This window comes from Frankliniella occidentalis, unplaced genomic scaffold (assembly GCF_000697945.3).
Source record: "Frankliniella occidentalis isolate FOCC.00 unplaced genomic scaffold, Focc_3.1 Scaffold5, whole genome shotgun sequence".
Lineage (NCBI taxonomy): Eukaryota > Metazoa > Arthropoda > Insecta > Thysanoptera > Thripidae > Frankliniella > Frankliniella occidentalis.
Genome location: NW_026267135.1, coordinates 3,225,192 through 3,243,866, shown reverse-complemented (window position 1 = coordinate 3,243,866; position 18,675 = coordinate 3,225,192). Strand labels below are relative to the sequence as shown.

General features: G+C 43.3%; 3 protein-coding genes and 1 long non-coding RNA gene across 7 annotated transcripts in view; 3 read left to right on the top strand and 1 right to left on the bottom strand.

Moving 5' to 3' along the window:
- The window catches only part of LOC113213906 (neuroligin-1), a 39,702-nt gene extending 35,294 nt beyond the window's left edge, over positions 1–4,408 (top strand). The window contains exons 6-7 of the mRNA XM_052270089.1: positions 446–592; positions 1,934–4,408. Of these exons, the coding sequence (XP_052126049.1) occupies positions 446–592; positions 1,934–2,919 (1,133 nt within the window). The 3' untranslated portion in view covers positions 2,920–4,408. The remainder of the gene's footprint in view (positions 1–445; positions 593–1,933) is intronic.
- A 292-nt stretch (positions 4,409–4,700) lies between these two features.
- On the top strand, positions 4,701–12,577 carry LOC113213901 (importin subunit beta-1). Of its 3 annotated transcripts, none has more exons than XM_052269321.1 (14): positions 4,701–5,089; positions 5,948–6,006; positions 6,095–6,277; positions 6,365–6,565; positions 6,637–6,789; positions 6,861–7,010; positions 7,103–7,487; positions 7,574–7,962; positions 8,040–8,471; positions 8,550–8,657; positions 8,741–8,884; positions 8,975–9,195; positions 9,273–9,437; positions 12,436–12,577. In XM_052269321.1, exons 1-14 carry the CDS (start codon positions 5,032–5,034, stop codon positions 12,521–12,523), a joined length of 2,736 nt encoding a protein of 911 aa, XP_052125281.1. In that variant the 5' UTR covers positions 4,701–5,031; the 3' UTR covers positions 12,524–12,577. The 3 variants fall into 3 exon arrangements, with proteins under 3 accessions (XP_052125281.1, XP_026288912.1, XP_026288914.1); XM_026433129.2 differs by lacking the exon at positions 12,436–12,577 and adding an exon at positions 10,022–12,117 and having other exon boundaries at positions 4,703–5,089; XM_026433127.2 differs by lacking the exon at positions 12,436–12,577 and having other exon boundaries at positions 4,702–5,089; positions 9,273–9,441.
- Positions 12,578–12,708: 131 nt separating this feature from the next.
- On the top strand, positions 12,709–18,450 carry LOC113213902 (carcinine transporter). 2 transcript variants are annotated; one of them, XR_008011348.1, is made up of 15 exons: positions 12,709–12,864; positions 13,406–13,630; positions 13,705–13,878; positions 13,984–14,087; positions 14,158–14,312; positions 14,423–14,591; positions 14,684–14,810; positions 14,905–15,026; positions 15,115–15,329; positions 15,413–15,594; positions 15,679–15,857; positions 15,943–16,445; positions 17,140–17,276; positions 17,747–17,870; positions 18,343–18,450. XR_008011348.1 is itself a non-coding variant. In XM_052269339.1 (12 exons), the coding sequence occupies exons 1-12, from the start codon at positions 12,709–12,711 to the stop codon at positions 16,208–16,210; spliced, it is 2,076 nt and encodes a 691-aa protein (XP_052125299.1). In that variant the 3' UTR covers positions 16,211–16,579. The 2 variants fall into 2 exon arrangements, 1 of the variants encoding a protein (XP_052125299.1); XM_052269339.1 differs by lacking the exons at positions 17,140–17,276; positions 17,747–17,870; positions 18,343–18,450 and having other exon boundaries at positions 15,943–16,579.
- Positions 17,523–18,344, bottom strand: LOC127749766 (uncharacterized). The gene is made up of 2 exons (XR_008011351.1): positions 18,119–18,344; positions 17,523–17,625 (listed from the first exon to the last, which is right to left on the bottom strand). It is a non-coding gene; the product is annotated as an uncharacterized LOC127749766 (long non-coding RNA).
- Positions 18,451–18,675: the final 225 nt, after the last annotated feature.

Here is an 18,675-nt window from a genome sequence, read left to right as displayed (position 1 = left end):
CCCACTGCTGGCTTTCCGATTAATTTTATTTTCCCAGAGAACCTCGACCTGGCCACGATTGAATACACCAACACACCCCGCCACGCCCCACCTCGCCGCGCCCTACCCCCCACCCACAAACCCTATTGCTGAGGGAGAGGTGGCTCTTTATGGCGCTAATATCACCTGCGCCTGGAACATCGGTAAAGAGGTGAGGTGGGGGAGGGGGTAGGAAGAGGGAGAGGAGGGGAAAAGGGGCGCCGACGGGGACCGTTCAAAGCGTGTTGTTTAAGGGGGCCAGAGGGGCCGAGGGCGGCAGCAGCAGGGAAAATACTGCGGCGAGATGTAGTTAGAGGGAAAAGGGCGGGGGGAAAAAATTAAACCAACCTTTCCAATGCAATATCTTTTGGTCCCGTTGAAATAGTAAATCACGATGTTGTTTTTCTCTGTTTGTTCCCCATATTAGGCACGACGGCCAAGACGGAGAGCCACTACCGGGGCCACAAGATGTCGCTGTGGCTGAACCTGCTGCCGCAGCTGCACCGGCCGGGCCTCGACGAGCTCAACATGAGGCACCACCACTTCCAGGAGGAGGGCGCGCAGTACTATGACGGTTAGTAACCACCAGGAAAAGGTTGAGTGATACCAGTGTAACGTGAAGAAGTACCAGGAAAAGGTTTAGTACTACCAGGAAAGGGTTTAGTAAAACCAGGAAAATGTTGAGTAATACCAGGATAAAGTTAAGTCTTACGAACTGTTAACTGTTTGATAATACACAACAGCACAAAACTCTTAGTAGGCTCCAAGAAAATTTTCTAGTAAGAGTCACGACGATCGCATCCGAAATCGCAAGTTACGAAACATTAGACAAATTTTTCAAAACTATTTTTTTCACAGAGCTGGCAGGCGGGGGTTGGCGGGGCGGGGCCGGCTCACATTCGTCTGTCGCCCTTTATGGCATGATTGCAGTAAAGTCCGAATTTTTGGCGCGCGAGCGCCGCGGCGCGCTTCTATGGTGCTGCAAAGGCGCATCCCCCCCTACCCCCCATCCCCCCCCTACCCCCGCGATAAGTGTCCCCACCAGGCATGTTTTATTCATAAAAATGATAATCAAACAGTGGCCGTGCGTTTACATAGAATTTGCTGCCAGTGACCTGGCTGCTGGCCGGCGGCGGCCTTGCCTGCCCGTGGTCCTGGTGGTGGTGGTGGTGGTGGAGTTCGGCGCGCGGCGCGGTGTCTCCCGAAGAGGCGCGCACACGGAAGAAGGAAGAGGAAATCTTCGCCTATCAAAGTTTCATGCATTTTGCATCGCGCGGGGGGGAGGGGGGAGAGTGTGGCTGGAGGGTGTTCGGAAGAGACCGCTGCCGCCGCCGCCACCGCCGCCTGGGTAAAGTTGCCCCGGGCTGCTCAAAGTGTCACCCGGCAAAGAATCTCTCTACCCCACTCCCGCCTCCCCCAGCTCCCGCATCTCTCTCTCTCTCTCCCTCTCTCTCGCGCCCATCTTTCTCTCCACCTGCAGTTCCCCCCTCCCCTTAATAAGCACCAACCCCGTCGTCGTCGTCGCCAGTCTTTCGCCCCGCCACCGCGAGACCTCGCGCTCGCCTAACCTAACCCCTCCCTCCCGCAACATGCCAAATATCCGCCACAAAGTGCTCCACACAGCAGTGAGGGAGTCGGGTGGGAAGAGAGAGAGAGAGAGAGAGAGGGGGGGGGGGACTGAATTTGCATGAGATAGTTGCAGCAGCAGCAGCAGTGTGGCAAGTGCAGAGCACAGGCTGCCAGAACCAGAACCGTGCAAGTTGAGCCGGGGAAGGGGTGGGGCTGCGGGTAGGGGACGGGGCGGGAACGGGGTGGGAACGGGTTGGGGCCACAACTTTTGTCATTGAGAGACGCGTCGTGTGGATGTGCAGCGGAGCTCCCTCCCCCTCACGCGCTGCTGCTTGTCGTGTTGCAGGCTCCGTGCGGCCACAGACCTTCCAGAGGCCGGCGGCGCAGGTGCCGCCGCCGCCGCCGCCCAGCACCACGCCGATGGAGGCGCCGTCCTCGGCGGCGCCCTCGGTCGCCAACACGCCCGCGGCCGCCGCCCCCGTCACGACGGAGTGCCCGCCCAACGGGACGGCCCTGGGGGCGGCGGCGGCAGCGGCGGCGGCGGCCGCCGCGGCCGCGGCTGGTCCCGGCGCCGTCAGCGAGACCCTCCGGCCGAACAACAACAACAACCTGCTGCGCAAGTTCGCCAGCAGCCACTACCAGAGCTACACGACAGCGCTCTCCGTGACCATCGCCGTCGGCTGCTTCCTGCTCCTGCTCAACATCCTCATCTTCTTCGGCATCTACCACCAGCGCGACCGGTCCAACGCGGCCGAGAAGAAGAAGAAGAAGCAGCGCAAGAAGAAGGAGGAGCTGGCCGACAGCTGCTCGAGCAGCTCGGGCGACGGCCACCACCTCGACACCAAGCACGCGCTGGCCGCGCTCGTGGACGAGATGCCGTCCGGGGCCGCGTCGGGCATGGGCGGCATGGCGAGCATGGCCAGCATGGCGGGCCTGGGCGCCACGGCGTCGAGCCCCATGCTGGACATGCCGCTCCAGGAGTTCAACTGCTCGCCGCCGCCCGGCTCCAAGCGGCCCATCGCCGCGGTCGGGGCCAGCCGCGGGCCCAGCCCGGGACCCCTGGGGCCCCTGGGGCCCCTGGGTCCCCTGGCGCCCATGGGCCCCATGCTGGGCTCGTGCTCCAGCCTGGCGGGGGTGGAGATGGCGGCGGGGAGCGCGCTGAACAGCGTGCACGGCTCGCAGACGTGCATACCCGACCCGCCGCCGCCGCCCAAGGGGCAGCCTCCGTCCAGCCAGCTGTGCAACAGCCTCGGCATCCTCAGGTCCCAAGGCTGCCCCTCCACCCCCGGCTCCACCAAGAAGCGGGTCCACATCCAGGAGATCTCAGTCTGAAGCGCCGCCCTTTTTATTATGTTCATTTTTATTTTATAAAGTGTTTGGTGAAGAGACAGTTTTATGACGCACAAGACTTCTAAGTGAAAGCTATTTGTGTTAAAGGTGTTTAGTGTTTGTGATAGGCAAACTCGTGGGAAGAGCCTGAGCTGTGTCAGCTGAAGGCCTGTGATTTGCCCTTGCGACTAACTTGTTTCGTTTGAGTGAAGTTGCGGTTGCACCTTCTGAGAAGAATGTTCCGTACAACAGACATCATACGACTAATGTGTTACACTTCTTTAAGTGATGCCAAAAAAAATCAACTCCTCATGATTTTTCAGTGTATGTCGGAGTACTCGTTGGACAAACTGTAACATGAAAGAAGTGCAAGGAACATTATCCAAATCAAGTTTGCTCATGAAAAAGACATTTTTCTCTAAAGTATATAGTATTTATTAGTTTTTATTTTTGGAGAGTGTTAATGAGCAAAAGTATGTTTGTGCAAAATGAGTGTCACAACTTCCTATTTTAATTTAAAAAAAGAATACTGCCTAAAAAGATATGAATCATCAAAATCGGGCACAACTGGACAGACAATTTTAATGTGGTCTTCAACATGTAATCTCCTGCCTTTGAGTTGGGGATACATTGCTTCCAGCTTTGAGTGAATTGAATTTTTATTGTGACTGGTACATTCCTATTCAAGTTTTACTTTCTCCGTACAGCATTTCAGAATGCTTTGAAAATTGTAACCACACCTAGCTGTAAATGAACCTGGTAAAACACACATTAGGTAGGTAGAGCAACAACAAAGAAAATCAGGCCAATTGTACAAGATGGGAAAAACTTATTGCCGTTTCAATATAATTAAGAGTTTTCACCCAGTCCTTCATATAGTTTTACATCATAACATATTTTTCAAGATATTTCCAATTTTTTGTAAGAACGTGCCAAAATACTTTTATTAGATTATAGTTTTGTTGATTTCAGCTCTGGTAAATTCAGAACAGTTAAGAATCATGAAAGTTAAAATACACTGCCTCCAAAGGATTGAGAAAAGTAAAATATTCAACATGTTGCTCTCAAAGATGTAATGTAATAAAAGATCCTGTACTTTACACAGCTAGTACAGTTCAGTGATGTGACTGCGATTCTTTTAGTGATTCAGCATTTGGTAAAGCTTGTTGTGGTGTTCATGCAGTATTTTTTATGTTATTGATTTCTTTACAGTGATTTTCAGGTCAATAAACCTTTGAAATGACTGAGCAATTTTCACTGTAAAAGTGAACTTAATCATTAAGTATTGACAGTAAATTTCAATAATACAGTTGACATGTCATGATATTAATCAATTGTTTATCAGGAAAAATTTGTTGGTATTTTCCATTCTTTAAATAGTTAAACAACATTTTTGAAATGCTAAAAATGTATAATGACTTGGAAAATGGCATTGTTTTGTTGGTAAAAGGTTTTCAAATCCAAAATAAAACAAATGTTTAAGTAAAACAGAGCTACTGTTCATGTTTCCTCATTTACCCAGTGACGGTCAAAACCCAGACCAGGGATCAGAGATTACATCAGGCCTTAGACGCCAAAGAATCCGCATGAGGCGCCTAGGTGGTAGGCCACCCATCCTACTGACCAGGCGCGGTCACTTGCTAGGGTTGGGGGGTGAGCCACGATAGTGGCGCGAAAGTCACCGGAAGCGTCTCTACCCATACTCCGAGTTTAAAACCGCTGACGTCAGATGACGTCAGAACACGACAGCCCTCTAGCGGTCAAACGTCGAAGTGGCGTATTGGCGGGTGGAACCGGTGCACGTTTAGTCACCACATTTCACGCTTACCGTCCGCGTTTGAAAATAGTCCCGCCTCTACCAAGCCTGTACGAAAGTTGTTGACACTTGCCCGCCCCTCATGGCTTGTTTTGTCGTTCACTACAACAAATTTTATGTTTTTGTGACGTCTCGAAATTTTTAAAATTGATCTTTGCTCTGGCTGAGCCCGCGAGTTCAACGGAGTTCGAAGAGTAAGGGCAAGGATACACCAGTTGTCTCCAGAAAGCATATGGCCGATAGCCGGTTAGTGGTAGGACCATTGTAGAAATTTGATAGAATCCTTTTTAACAGCGAAAATGAATCCCGAAGCAACACTTCATCTCACTCAAATCTTGGAGAAGACAGTATCTGCAGGTGAGTTATTTGTTTACGTCGATCCGAAAGATTACGTCCATCAAAAGTTTTGCCTTGATCTGGGAACAATGAACGTGGTCTCTGCGATAAGCCTAAGCAGCTCAATCGATCATTGATTTCGCCCTTTTCTCTCTATGTACGCCTATCCCTGGAATTTCTTCACAAACCTTCATTCGCTCACTTCATTCCCTTGCCATGTTAATACTCATTCCTTTCTGTTTTCTGGCGTTGTTATTGGGTTAATGTCAGTGAGGCAATAACGGTCACCATCATAAAACTACATTCTAGAGAAATTACGGATTGGTTGCGCACTTAATTTGTGGCCCCATTCACGTGTGACCTGCCCTGCTTTCAAATCTTGCTCTTCCCGTTAGTTTTGAATGACTGTCTTGTCGTAAACCGCATCTCATTGTACGAAGTTCTAACCTATCCGGCCTAAGCGCGCCTAACTTTTCCTAGCGCGCTTCCATGCCCTCAACACTTGCTAATTTTGTCTTTACCGAATTGATTTGCGAAATTCAGTAGTAAATCCTTCCCCTCCGTGTAGTTTTAAAAGAAATCCATTGAAACAGGTTACTTTTCCGTCATTATGCTGTGCGAATCAGTTCATGACCTAACCTTCACCACATTCGGTTGAGCGCCATTGACGTCGTCCGGTGTGTTGCATTCAAATTTGTCGTCCACCATCAGTGCCACTTCCATTCGGTCAATGAATATCTTTCATCCAACCTAACTTTTTTTTGTTTCAATCCCGTGCCGTATTTGAATCATTGAAAACATTTTCATCTTATCTATGTGCACCTTTTTAAACCTATTTGTGAACCGCAAGGATATGTAGAACTCCTTTTTTCCTTCCAGACAAAAATGAGCGAGAAGCTGCAGAGGCGTTCTTGGAAGAGGCAGCCAGGACAAACCTTGTAAGAAAAGTGTTTTCTATTTTAACTATTCTTGTCATAATTCATCTTTTTGCTTTGTCTACTCACATTCTTATTTGTATTGTTACAGCCGGAGTTTGTCAAAACCTTGTCTGAGATTCTACACCATGGAGGAAATAGCCAGGTTGCCCGTATGGCTGCTGGTCTTCATTTCAAGAATACGCTCACGTCAAAAGTCCAAGATCTGAAAGAACAGCATCAGAAGCGGTGGCTTGCTTTCCCTGAGGAGATTAGGACTTATGTTAAAAACAATGTAAGATACTCTTTGTTGGTCCTTTTACCCTAACCAATTTTGAAAAATTTGTATGTATGATTATTATTATTTAATTAATTTTTTCAGGTTCTTGGTGCATTAGGCACTGAAAACAACCGGCCGAGCTCAGCAGCACAATGTGTGGCTTATATTGCTGTAGCAGAATTGCCAGCTGGCCAGTGGAAAGATTTAATACCTCTTCTTGTATCAAATGTAATTGGTGGCACTAGTACTGAAATGATGAAAGAGGCTACTTTGGAGGCAATTGGTTACATTTGTCAGGAAATTGTAAGTTTTTGTAAAACTCAAAATTCTTTATTTTCTGTGTGCACACATTTCTCACTAATGAATATTTTCAGGATCATGATGTTTTAGTTGAACAATCCAATATGATTTTAACTGCCATCATTCATGGCATGCGTCAAAATGAACCCAGCAACCATGTACGACTTGCAGCCACTACAGCTCTTCACAATTCTTTAGAATTCACTCGTGCCAACTTTGACAAAGAGGTATTACTTTCTCTATCTTTTGATTATGATGCATCATGTCTGAACAATTTCTAATGTCTTATTTTTCTCAGTCTGAGCGTAATTATATCATGGAAGTCGTTTGTGAAGCCACTCAATCCACAGACATCCAAGTCAGAGTTGCTGCGCTGCAATGTTTAGTAAAAATTATGTCCCTGTACTATCAATATATGGAACCATATATGGGTCAAGCCTTGTTCCCAGTAAGTATTAATCTCAACTCATCTCAGCTGCTCCAAAGTTAGCGTTTAGTTTTTATTTTAATCTAATCTAATGCTATTACTTATTTTTCCAGATAACTTTAGAAGCAATGAAATGCGATAATGATGAGGTAGCATTGCAAGGTATTGAATTTTGGTCTAATGTAAGTGATGAAGAGGTAGATTTAGCAATTGAAGAGAGTGAAGCAGTGGAGGCAGGAAGACCACCAACTAGGTGTTCCAAGTTCTATGCAAAAGGAGCTTTGCAATTTTTATGCCCTGTTCTCATGCAAAAGCTCACTAAACAGGAAGAGTTTGATGATGAAGATGATTGGAATCCTAGCAAGGCAGCAGGTGTTTGTTTGATGCTTCTAGCCACTTGTTGTGAAGATGACATTGTTCCACATGTTTTGCCATTTGTGAAGGAGAACATCACCAGTGAGGATTGGCGCTTCCGCGATGCTGCCCTTATGGCGTTTGGTAATTTTCTATTCATGCCTCCTTGTTTTGTTTTATCAAATACCTGTTTGTGTTATTTCTCTTAAATTTGTTATTTCCCATTTCAGGCTCAATTCTTGGTGGACTGGATCCCTCCAATCTCAAGCCATTGGTCGAACAAGCAATGCCTACTCTCATCAAGCTTATGTATGATGGCAGTGTTGTCGTAAGGGACACAGCCGCTTGGACCTTTGGTAGAGTTTGTGAAATTATTCCTGATGCTGCCATCAATGAAACTTACTTGAAGCCCCTCTTGGAAGCATTTGTGAATGGTTTGAAAGCTGAGCCTCGGGTTGCTGCCAATGTCTGCTGGGCTTTTACTGGACTGGCTGAAGCTGCATATGAAGCTGCTGATGGCTCTGATGATCCAAATCCAGAAACCTACTGCCTGTCTCAATACTTTGAATTCATTGTTCAGCAGCTGCTTGAGACTACAGATCGCCCTGATGGTGCACAAGTATGTAGAGGTCTGCAAACGCTTTATAATTTCCTCCTAAGTTTATAGCTAATTTCAAATTTTGTTTGTGTGACTAGGCCAACCTGCGCTCTGCAGCCTATGAGGCTTTGATGGAGATGGTGAAGAACTCCCCCAGAGACTGTTATGTCACTGTACAGAAAACTACTATGGTTATTTTGGAGCGCTTGAACCAAGTACTCCAAATGGAATCCCACATCCAAAGCCATGATCGCGCTCAGTACAACGATCTGCAAAGCTTGCTTTGTGCAACTCTTCAAAGTGTGCTGCGGAAGGTTGCTCCTGATGATGCTCCTCAAATTTCTGATGCCATCATGACTGCTCTTCTGCAAATGTTCGCTTCCAATACATGCAGATCTGGTGGGGTACAGGAAGATGCCCTTATGGCTGTATCCACTTTAGTTGAAGTCCTTGGTGAAGGATTCTTAAAGTACATGGATGCCTTCAAGCCTTACCTGTGCATGGGTTTGAAAAATCACATGGAACACCAGGTATTGTAATCTGTCTTAACATTCTATTTTTAGCATTCTTGTTCCGAAAAAGAGAAACAGTTTCATATTTTTTATCAGGTGTGTGGAGCAGCTGTTGGCTTGACTGGTGATATTTGCCGTTCCCTGAAGGGGAAAGTGTTGCCTTTCTGTGATGAAATTATGACACTTCTCCTGGAGAACCTTGGGGTTAGTTTGCATCAGCTTTCCCCCTTGTTCGTTGTATTTTCTTTGTTATTCCTTATCTTATTTTCTCTCTTCATTTTTCTCAGGATAATAATGTTCATCGCTCTGTTAAGCCTCAAATTCTGTCCGTGTTCGGAGATGTTGCTCTCAGCATTGGACCGGAGTTTAAGAAATATCTGGAAGTTGTTCTCAGAACACTTTCACAGGCATCTCAAGCTACTGTTGACAATGTATGTGTTAATCTGTAATCTGTACTCTGTACTCCTAATAATACTTAAATCAATCATTATCACTCATCTACTTATCTTCTATACCAACAGAATGACTATGATCTTGTGGAATGGTTGAATGAGCTTCGAGAAGGTGTGCTTGAAGCATATACTGGCATTGTTCAGGGCTTGAAGGGTGACTCTGAAACTCCCTCTCCAGATATCCATATCCTAGAGCCAACTGTACCCTTCATTATTCAATTCATCGTAGTTGTTGCTCAGGACAGTCAGCACTCTGATGGTTGTGTTGCATCCTGTGCTGGTCTTGTTGGGTGAGTGTGGCATGTGCAAGTAAATGTGTTGTGCTCTAAATGTATTCGCTGTCTCAACAACTTTTGTCTTTTTCCAGTGACTTATGTAATGCTTTTGGAGCAACAATCCTCCACCTGTTGGATGTGGATCCCATCAACGAGCTTCTCACATCTGCCCGCCGGTCCAAGGTTAACAAAACCAAGACCTTGGCGACGTGGGCTACTAAAGAAATCCGCAAGTTCAAGGCAGCAGCTGCAAGCTGGTGAGTTTTGCATCTTCAATTCTTTCTCTAATTGTGCGGCACTTGCATATTAACTAACATGCTATGCTATCAAAATTCAACCTAATTGTCTACATTGCCATTATTTGGAACATCTTTCATAAAGCCTTTTGACATTGGGACTTATATTTTTAAATCCTATTTAACTATAAATATAAACTAGGCTAGAATTTACTCAATGCTATTTTTCCTGCATTGGTTTAGTACCCTTTCTGACACAAAAAATTTGTTGCCTAAAGGTGTGCTTGTCCGAGTGGTTGAATGACATGTATGCTTGTGTGATGTGTGACTCTGCTCTGGGGATGAAATTGTTGTCTTATGACTTCCACACTACTTACAAGGCTCAGTTGCTTGGTTGCAGACATTCTTGTAGACAGTGCAATTTAGCTTCAGACACATTTGTAAAGGAAAAGAACTGCTATACTATTAGAAAATATAATTAAAATTCCAAAATTTCATCTCACTATTTGAGTTTTGCACTCAACTTTTTGGAGAGGAGTTTGCTCAATTCATTGGGGGTTAAGCATTACCTTTTCAATCCTGACAAAGTAATTTTCCTTTTTCAGATGCATCGTAGGTCGTATTAACAAGCCAGAAGACAATCAGGCAAATTCTCTTTCTCTCATTCGTTATAATCCTCTTTTTGGTTGACTTAAACTGCAACCCCTCCATGCTCTGAAGTCTCGACTGGGTGAATGAACATATCGGTGCGAGTTGGTGCTTCATTGCAACAGTGTGTACAGTGACTACAAGAAGCAACGTGAAGTGTGAGTGAGAGTGAAGGTGTGCAAGGGCTGAGGGACGCACTTGTAAGTGTGCATGTGAGAGTGAATTAGTGGACTCAAGACTATCGACTGCAAGACTTTACATGAAGACTGTGTTTTTTTTTCTTTTTTCTTTTTTTAATGTAGAGGAAATTTTCCAGAAACACAAGATATTTCTTCAACTGACAATATTTGAATGAATGTGGAAACTTTTTTTTGCATGCCATTGCTTTGGCAGCAAACAGGTTAAGTTAAATGTTATGCAATTTCATTCTCAGGAATTATAGTGTAAGTTGGCAAACACCCAGCCAGTGGAAGGCACAAGGGGAAAATGCTCGTTGCATTTGCAACTCACATATCTGCTGGTCATTATTGTTACCGTGCTTTGAATTAGTGCTGTGGACTACATTCCCCTTAATCCTCCATCGGAGGTGCTAAACTCTAGATGTCTCTTGCAGCAGTACTGATTTCAGAGATAGGCATTACTTTGCAGAACTGAGATTTGGAACTGTAATTTTTGTTTTATCATTGGGTATTGCTGTTATTTATTAATGTTAAGGTTTTCTTTTACAATCAATCTAAATTTTTATGTCTGTTAATCAATGACCTGAATGTGTCCATCTTATTTTCATTTATACACAGTGCCTGCTCACTTAAAACCAGTAATTACCCTTCAATAATCCTACGTTAGTAACCAGTATTGCTGCTTATTTACTGCATTTTTTTTTCTTCTCTGTTTTCTGATTGAAGAGATTTTTGTCTCTTGCTCAGTTCCCTGCTTTCTTCCATATGATGAGTTGATAACAAAGCTGGGATTACATTTATCCCCTTCAGTTCCGTTGCAATTTGTTTGTTTTTTTCTTTTAAATTGTGTTTGACAGAACTGATGCTTTGTGAATGATTTGTATACTACGTACTGTAATGAATGATGTGGTAAATAGTCCTAAGCTACAAATTACCATTCCTGTGGTGGAGACAACTGGCAGGCGGCTACTGACAGTTGCACTGTGAAACTTGTTGACTTAACCCTGACATACCTGTAAGTGTAGGAAGTGTAGAAGTAAAGTAACTGTGATTTGGGGGTGTCTGAGCACATTTTGGCACAAAATTGAACAATTTTGAACTGCCTTGACTGATTTTTCGGTCCAGATAAAATTAGGGAATTGAGTTCCCATTTTAAATGGATATTCTAAACAGGTTGAGGGGCGGGCTCTTCAAACTGTGGTGAACCTGCTCAGACGCTCTCATTATACCTGACTGTGTGATAACATGCGTCCCTTGTAAATGTGTGAGAGATTCATGCTGGTGGAAGTGTCCAGGAGACCTTCTAAAGGCATGATTGTTTGCATTGTATCAATGGAAATGTATGATTCTGTGAGTGTTTGTGTCCTATGAATGAATGAATGAGCAATAAATGAGATTTTGAGTGAATCTATTTTCTCTTTGACTGAATGTTGGATGATTCTGTGTAAATGTGGTTCTTTTTATGTTAGTGTTATACACTTCAGCCTCTTCTCAAATTATGTTTATGGCAAACATTTTCATTGTTGATGAATTAAAATCAAATTTTGAGAGCATGTTATTTTTTTAAATTACTTGAGTGACTGGTATTTCTTGTGTGCCATGACTGAGAGTCGATCAAAATGATGGTATGCCTGCCCGTCCTTTCATCTTTTTTTAAAATTCTGTTAGCCCTTTTACTTTCCACATACATATGGTTCTTGTCATTAGGTGCCAATTCACAGGTAGAGGTCCTCAGTGTTATTTTCTTCTTTGTTTAAATTGTCTAGTTTTAGGGCAAAATTTTCCAGTGACTTATTACCAAAGTGCTGAGGGCTGTGGCACAAGGATAGACATGACGATCTGTTCTGTATCCTTAATTAAATCCATACTCAAAACTCTTGCTGTATTATTTTTCATCTCCCCTTATTTTGAGAAGCTTACTAGAACCGCACCTTGCTCGACCGTCACGTTATGTTTGCCCCTGATAAACTTGAGCGCGAAAATTAGGGGATGGAATGGTGTAAACGCTATGCTTCGGTATACCCAGCCCTAGGAGACGGGGAGGGACACTTTGGTGTTTAAATCACCGGTGGTTGTACGTCTGAGGAAAATTGTAAGTGACCAGTGTGCGAGGACGAAGAAAGAGTGACAGCCCAAGTAGCCGAGGTGGTGCGGGGGGCGACGGAGTGTAACGTGACACTATCACTTTGCAGGCGTTGGGCGGAGCTTCGGGCTCATGGCGGGGGCCCGGGCCCAGGGCCCGGCGGGGTCCCCTACTCTGATGGGTCAAGGCACGTATGATGGCGAGCGGGGCCCTAGCCCCGGCAGGGTGTTCGATCCTCGGCCCCACTTGGCGGGCTTCCTGTCCCGTCATGTCTTGGCCCGGCCCGTGCTGTCCCGGCCAGGCTCTGCGCCCCGGCCAGCGCGCCTAGGAGGAGAGTCCTCGACCGTCCTCGACGCCCGCGACGCCCGCGACGCCCGCGACCATGACGGGGGCGGACGACGGCGAGGGTGGCGACGGCGCCGCGGCCGAGGAGGCCCTGGTGTCGCCCGAGCAGCGGCAGCACGACCCCGTCATCCAGGGCAGGGGACTCACCGAGGAGGAGAAGAAGCGCTTGGCGCTGCACAGGCAGCCCAGCAAGGTAAGGCTTGGAAGTGTATCAAACACTTCAACAGATAAAGTCCATTTCAATTTTCCTTTTTTTTTTTTTTGTATGTACCCCGCCTACTAAGAGCAGAGGCGATTTATTCAATTTCACTGCAGGCTATAAAATTGCTGTAGTTGGATGTAGAGTGCGCTGAATTTGTGATATTTTTCTCTTTTATTAAAATTGTTTTACACCAAGTTACCAGGAAGAAGTCCAATCCGAATTTTCACTGGGCAGGTGTAACAACCAAAACTGAACTTGGCACAATTAAGAAACTATGTTGGCCTCTGGAATCTTTTGTAACTGATCCTTGGGAAGTTTTATTATTTTTCTGCATCTTTAGAGATTTCCAATAATGATTTCTATTGTACCACAAATGTTCACTGTGTTAGTGTCATCTAATTCCAGTTACAAATGACAAATGTATTCCTCTAGATTATGCTGTTAAATGTGGCCTTCACATAATTTTTTTTTAAATTATTCTGCTTTAAATATTCATTTAGTATTATTAAATATTTATTTGCTTTTCAATTAGGAGATGGATCTGGATGACCTACTTCCACAGGTGGGAGAGTTTGGGCGGTACCAAAAGATACTTCTTTGGTTTGTGTGTCTGCCTGCCTGCATTCCTTGTGGATTTTGTGCTTTCAATCAGCTATTCATGGCAGACACTCCACCTCATTGGTGTCGAAACTTGGAGTTAGAAAATGTACTGCCCAACATCTCACAAGAGCACAGAAAAATGCTCTCTATACCTGCAGTAAGTTTCTTGCAATATTCTACACACGCTCAAGAACTTTGTGCAGTGTACTCAATTTTTCTTGTTTTTACCAGGATGGGCCAAACGGCACCTACAGAAGCTGTGCTCGCTATTCTGTCAATTGGACTGCTTTGTTAAAAAGCATGTCTCCTTATGATTTAGAGCCTAACTCATCCTGGGCGACAGAGCCTTGCTATGATGGATGGGAGTATGACACATCCGAGATAACTTCCTCAATTGTCATTGATGTGTGTATTGTTTTTGTCTTTATTTCTTTGTTTACTAATTATCCATTGAGTTAAACAAATTTTGGTATATCTGAAGTCTTTTAAAAGTTGTTATAAATTTTTCAGTTCGATTTAGTTTGCAGTAAAGATATCTACCCTACTATAGGACTTGCTGCGCTCAATACAGGAGGACCAGTAGGAGTTTATTTGTTCGGCGTTCTTAATGATAGGTGAGTGTACAAATGTACAATCCACCTCGTTTATAGCGTAACTTCCATCTCATCTCATTTCTTTCTACAGACTTGGGAGAAGGTTGTCTTTTTTCCTTTGCCTGGCAACTTTGATTATTGGAAGTATATTTACTGCAGCAGCCCCTGAGTTTTGGTCCTGGGCTGTCTCACGAATTGTCGTGGGGCTCACAATACCTGCTATCTACCAAATTCCCTTTATTATATGTGAGCGATGTTGATATTCATTTATGTGTACTTTGCTCTTTGTGTTGGTTTCAACTTATTTGTATGTATTTCCTTTTGCCTCACTTCCTTTGTGTGTTGCCTCCAAGCAGCATTGGAATTAGTAGGCCCAAATTACAGGTCGTTTGTCACTGTTATGACTTGTCTTTTCTACACTTTGGGGCTGGTTCTCCTAGCGGGGGTGACTTATTTAGTGCGTAACTGGGTCACTCTTGCACTGGCTACATCATTACCATTTCTGGTGTACTTCATATACTGGTGGTAAGTTACATAAATTTGAATAAATGTGTCTAGTGGTGTACACACTCACACCAGGCACATGAATTATTTTGATAAGCAAAATTTTTGTCAAGGTTTCTTCCTGAATCACCTCGCTGGCTTCTTGCCAAAGGTCGTCTAGAGGAGGCTTCAAAGGTGCTGGAGACACTAGCAAGAGTCAATCAACATGAACTTCCTGAAAGCTTTAAACAAAAGTTGAAAGTACGTTCTCTAGCTAAACCAATTTTTTTTAAAATTCCACATTAGTTTTTGCTAATTGCTTTTTAATTGACCTACCAATTTCCTTTTTCATTAGCAAAGAATGATGCTACATCGAACTAAAAGTGAAGAAAAGCGACTTAAAGAGGGTCCCAGTGTTTTTGCATTATGCAAAACCCCTAATATGCGTCTGAAAACTACCCTCATCACACTGAACTGGTGAGTCAAGTGGCATATTATTTATCTTTTCATTCTTTTTGCAGTAAGTGTATTTTTTTTACCTATATTTTCATTTTATTTTTTTTAGGTTTGCTAATAACATGGTGTATGTTGGTCTGAGCTATTATGGGCCAGCTCTAGGAAATAATGAGTACCTAAGTTTCCTTTTGTCATCATTAGTTGAAATTCCAAGCTACTTGGCATGCTGGGTTGTCATGGATTGGTGGGGTAGAAGATGGCCCCTTTCAATTTGTATGATACTCAGTGGAATAAGCTGTATTGTCACAGTCCTTTTGCCAGAAGGTTTGTGTTGCAACAGTTCTGTGTATGCTCACCAATGAAAAATATGTTACTGTTTGTTTCATAAATTTTTGTAACTCCTCCAGATGCTGTCACAGCCACATTAGTGCTTTACTTATTTTCTAAATTTGCTATTTCGGCTTCATTTTTAATTATCTACCCATTTGCTGGCGAACTCTATCCAACCCAGATGAGGGGTGTTGGAATTGGAGCTTCAGGTTACATAGCTGGCCTTGGTCTAATTTTGATACCATTTATTACATATTTGGTGTGTATTGTGTTATTTATATGAAGATTTCGTTCTTTGATAATAAAATGTAATCAGTCATTAACAAACAACCATTACTTTTAGGGAAGGGAAAATTTAGTACTGCCTCTAGTTATAATGGGAGCTATATCTGTGCTTGGTGGACTTACTGGATTAAGACTTCCAGAGACACTGCATCACAGTTTGCCCCAGACTGTGGAGGAGGGTGAAGAATTTGGAAAAGACTGGAGCATGGCTGACTGTGTTCAGTGTATTCCGAAGAGGTAAATTTTTGAAGTTCTGCCTTTGATTTCCAACAAATTTATTTCTGCTTCTCAATTTATTCCCTTTTATTTTTATTTTTTCCAGACCAGTTGCTAAGGAGTCGTATGACGATTTGTGTGATGTGTCAGAAAATTTTGAACTGGCAACACTACCAACTGCACTTCAATTACCTGGCCCTCCAGATCAAGAAGACTCGCCTCTGACACCTTTGAATCGATCTTTTGATTCGGCTGCACGCCGGTCTATGTCTGTCAGGGGCAGTAGAGGTTCAAAATCAAGACTTGTCAGACAAGCTAGTACAATGGAAACCCCTATTGACTCTTCAGGCTTTAAAATGACATATTGGTTCTGAACTAGTAGACCTTTGCATCCAGTACTTGAAAACAGTGATTTTTTATAGTGTCATGATAAAATTTTAAATCAATATAGTCAATAGAGCAAGTTCTGTTCTTCTTATTGGCGTATGTTTTGTCTCATTGGGATAATGTTTCCAATACAAGTTGCACAAGATTTGAGAGAGAGAGAGAGGGAAAGAGAAAAATTGCCACTGCTGTTGTTGCAAAGGTCTTACAATAAAATTAACAAATGTAAGTAGGTAGAATTGATTACTTTTTATTTCTTACATAAGAGATATCGGACATGGTGAATCTACATCCTTCTACTAAATGTAACCACAATCTAACCAATCAGTATTTTCTAATAAAACGCATAAATATTAGAACCATTGTCCTGTGCCATTAATGTGGCGTGAAATTTCGACGGAAAACGCATAAATATTAGAACCATTGTCCTGTGCCATTAATGTATCACTTTCATCCAACAAAAGGTACCTGTGCAAAAAAGTGAATGCCCCTTTTGGTAGGTACCCAGTTGTTGTTACAACCGCTAAGTTTTAGTTTATTCATTTTCATGAAATCTTACAATCAAATATTATCACTTTTTATTGCTTTTTACTACTGAAAGGCGGGAATATTCCAGTTTGTACTAACGGAATGCTTTTTCTCATTACTCCTGAAACGAATGTAATCTAAATATTATGGAAACAGAGTTAAAAGTGCATGAATATTTATTATATTCCACCTGTGAACATTTGAGATTTGACATTGAGTTGACATTGTTTGTCCTGGGCAGTGCTTTCGAAGCATGGCACGTCAATGTTATGCAGCTACCTGAAACTGTAAGGAGTCCAGAGAGGAGTTGATGTCACTGTGATACCTGTGCACCAAAATTCTGTCTTTATCTTGTTTCTGTGAATGCTGGTACCTTTTGTGATTATTGCAGGAAGACTGTCCAATAGTTGCATCTGTGCTCGACATCAGCTAAGCAGCCTATGTGTCACCCGATGTATGCTGAGTTGGCATCACAGCACACAGCATGAGAAATGGCCCCTTTTCCTCATGATCACAGGAATGAATTTGGTAAGTTTTGACTTTTTTTAATTTTATGTAATGGTATCAAAAAATATAAATACATGTGGTAGAGTCATAAATAGATAAAAGTTTAATTTGGTAATTGTGTCTATTGGGGGGTTTCTTGTCATATCTTTACTGTCTCTATGCTACCTCCATATAATACGGCTTATTACTTGATCCTAAAATATGTAGTTGTGTGTTGATTTTAGTGGAGGGAAGTGGAAGAGGCAAATTATCAGAGTGTCACTTACAGTAATGCTGCTATTTATTTCATTTGTATGGTACAATTGTAGTAAAATAGGAAGTGATGCTGCTTCTTGTCCAAAGGGATGTGCCTGGACTTGATGCTGGCCACCTGTAACATAGAAAGTTCATTCGATGAGTTGGCATCACAGTGATACAGATGGAGCAGAGCACGTTTGAGTTGAACTCTGAGATAATTTGAATTTAACTTGGATTTTTTCATTCTTTTTCAGGTATTTAGATTCGGCCCAAGTCACCTGCAGAAACAAGGCGACTACTTGAGGAAGACTTAGTCATCGTCACAGCACACAGCATGAGAAATGGCCCCTTTTTCTCATGATCTCAGGAATGAATTTGGTAAGTTTTGACTTTTTTTTAATTTTATGTAATGTTATCAAAAAAAATATAAATACATGTGTTAGAGTCATAGATAGATAAAAGTTTAATTTGGTAATTGTGTCTATTGGGGGGTCTCTTGTCATATCTTTACTGTCTCTATGCTCCCCCCATATAATACGGCTTATTACTTGATCCTAAAATATGTAGTTGTGTGTTGATTTTAGTGGGGGGAAGTGGAAGAGGCAAATCATCAGAGTGTCACTTACAGTAATGCTGCTATTTATTTCATTTGTATGGTACAATTGTTGTAAAATAAGAAGTGATGCTGCTTCTTGTCAAAAGGGATGTGCCTGGATTTGATGCTGGCCACCTGTAACAGAAATTTCATTCAATGAGCTGGCGTCATAGTGATACATATGGACCAGAATACGTTTGATTTGAACTCTGAGATAATTTGAAGTTAACTTAGATTTTTATCTTTTTTTTTCAGGTATTCAGATTCGCTCCAAGTCACCAGCAGAAACAAGCCGGCTACTTGAGGAAGACTTTACTCTTATAATGTAAATGATTTAAAACAATAAAGAATAAAAAATGACTACTACATTTTACTTGATTTCATACACCTAGTTAGCTCGAAGCTGTGGTAACTGTGGAGGTAGTAGCAGACTGCCACCACTACAGCAGTGACGTCACGGACGTCTCGGGAGCAGCTGTCCCGGAGCCGTGGAGGTAGCAGTAGGATTACCACTACTACTACCCCCACAGCCCCCGCAGCAGCGGTGGCAGCCCGCTACTACCTCCACAGCAGCCGCAGCCGAGAGGA

What these genes read in the sequence shown, in the direction of transcription:
- LOC113213902 (XM_052269339.1), top strand. Translation starts at nt 12,709, where the DNA reads ATGACGGGGGCGGACGACGGCGAGGGTGGCGACGGCGCCGCGGCCGAG. An exon ending in CACAGTCCTTTTGCCAGAAG is followed by an intron (nt 15,330 to 15,412) that starts GTTTGTGTTGCA and finishes TAACTCCTCCAG; the next exon opens with ATGCTGTCACAGCCACATTA. An exon ending in GTTCAGTGTATTCCGAAGAG is followed by an intron (nt 15,858 to 15,942) that starts GTAAATTTTTGA and finishes TATTTTTTCCAG; the next exon opens with ACCAGTTGCTAAGGAGTCGT.
- LOC113213901 (XM_052269321.1), top strand. Translation starts at nt 5,032, where the DNA reads ATGAATCCCGAAGCAACACTTCATCTCACTCAAATCTTGGAGAAGACA. An exon ending in TGCTGCCCTTATGGCGTTTG is followed by an intron (nt 7,488 to 7,573) that starts GTAATTTTCTAT and finishes TTCCCATTTCAG; the next exon opens with GCTCAATTCTTGGTGGACTG. An exon ending in TCCTGTGCTGGTCTTGTTGG is followed by an intron (nt 9,196 to 9,272) that starts GTGAGTGTGGCA and finishes GTCTTTTTCCAG; the next exon opens with TGACTTATGTAATGCTTTTG.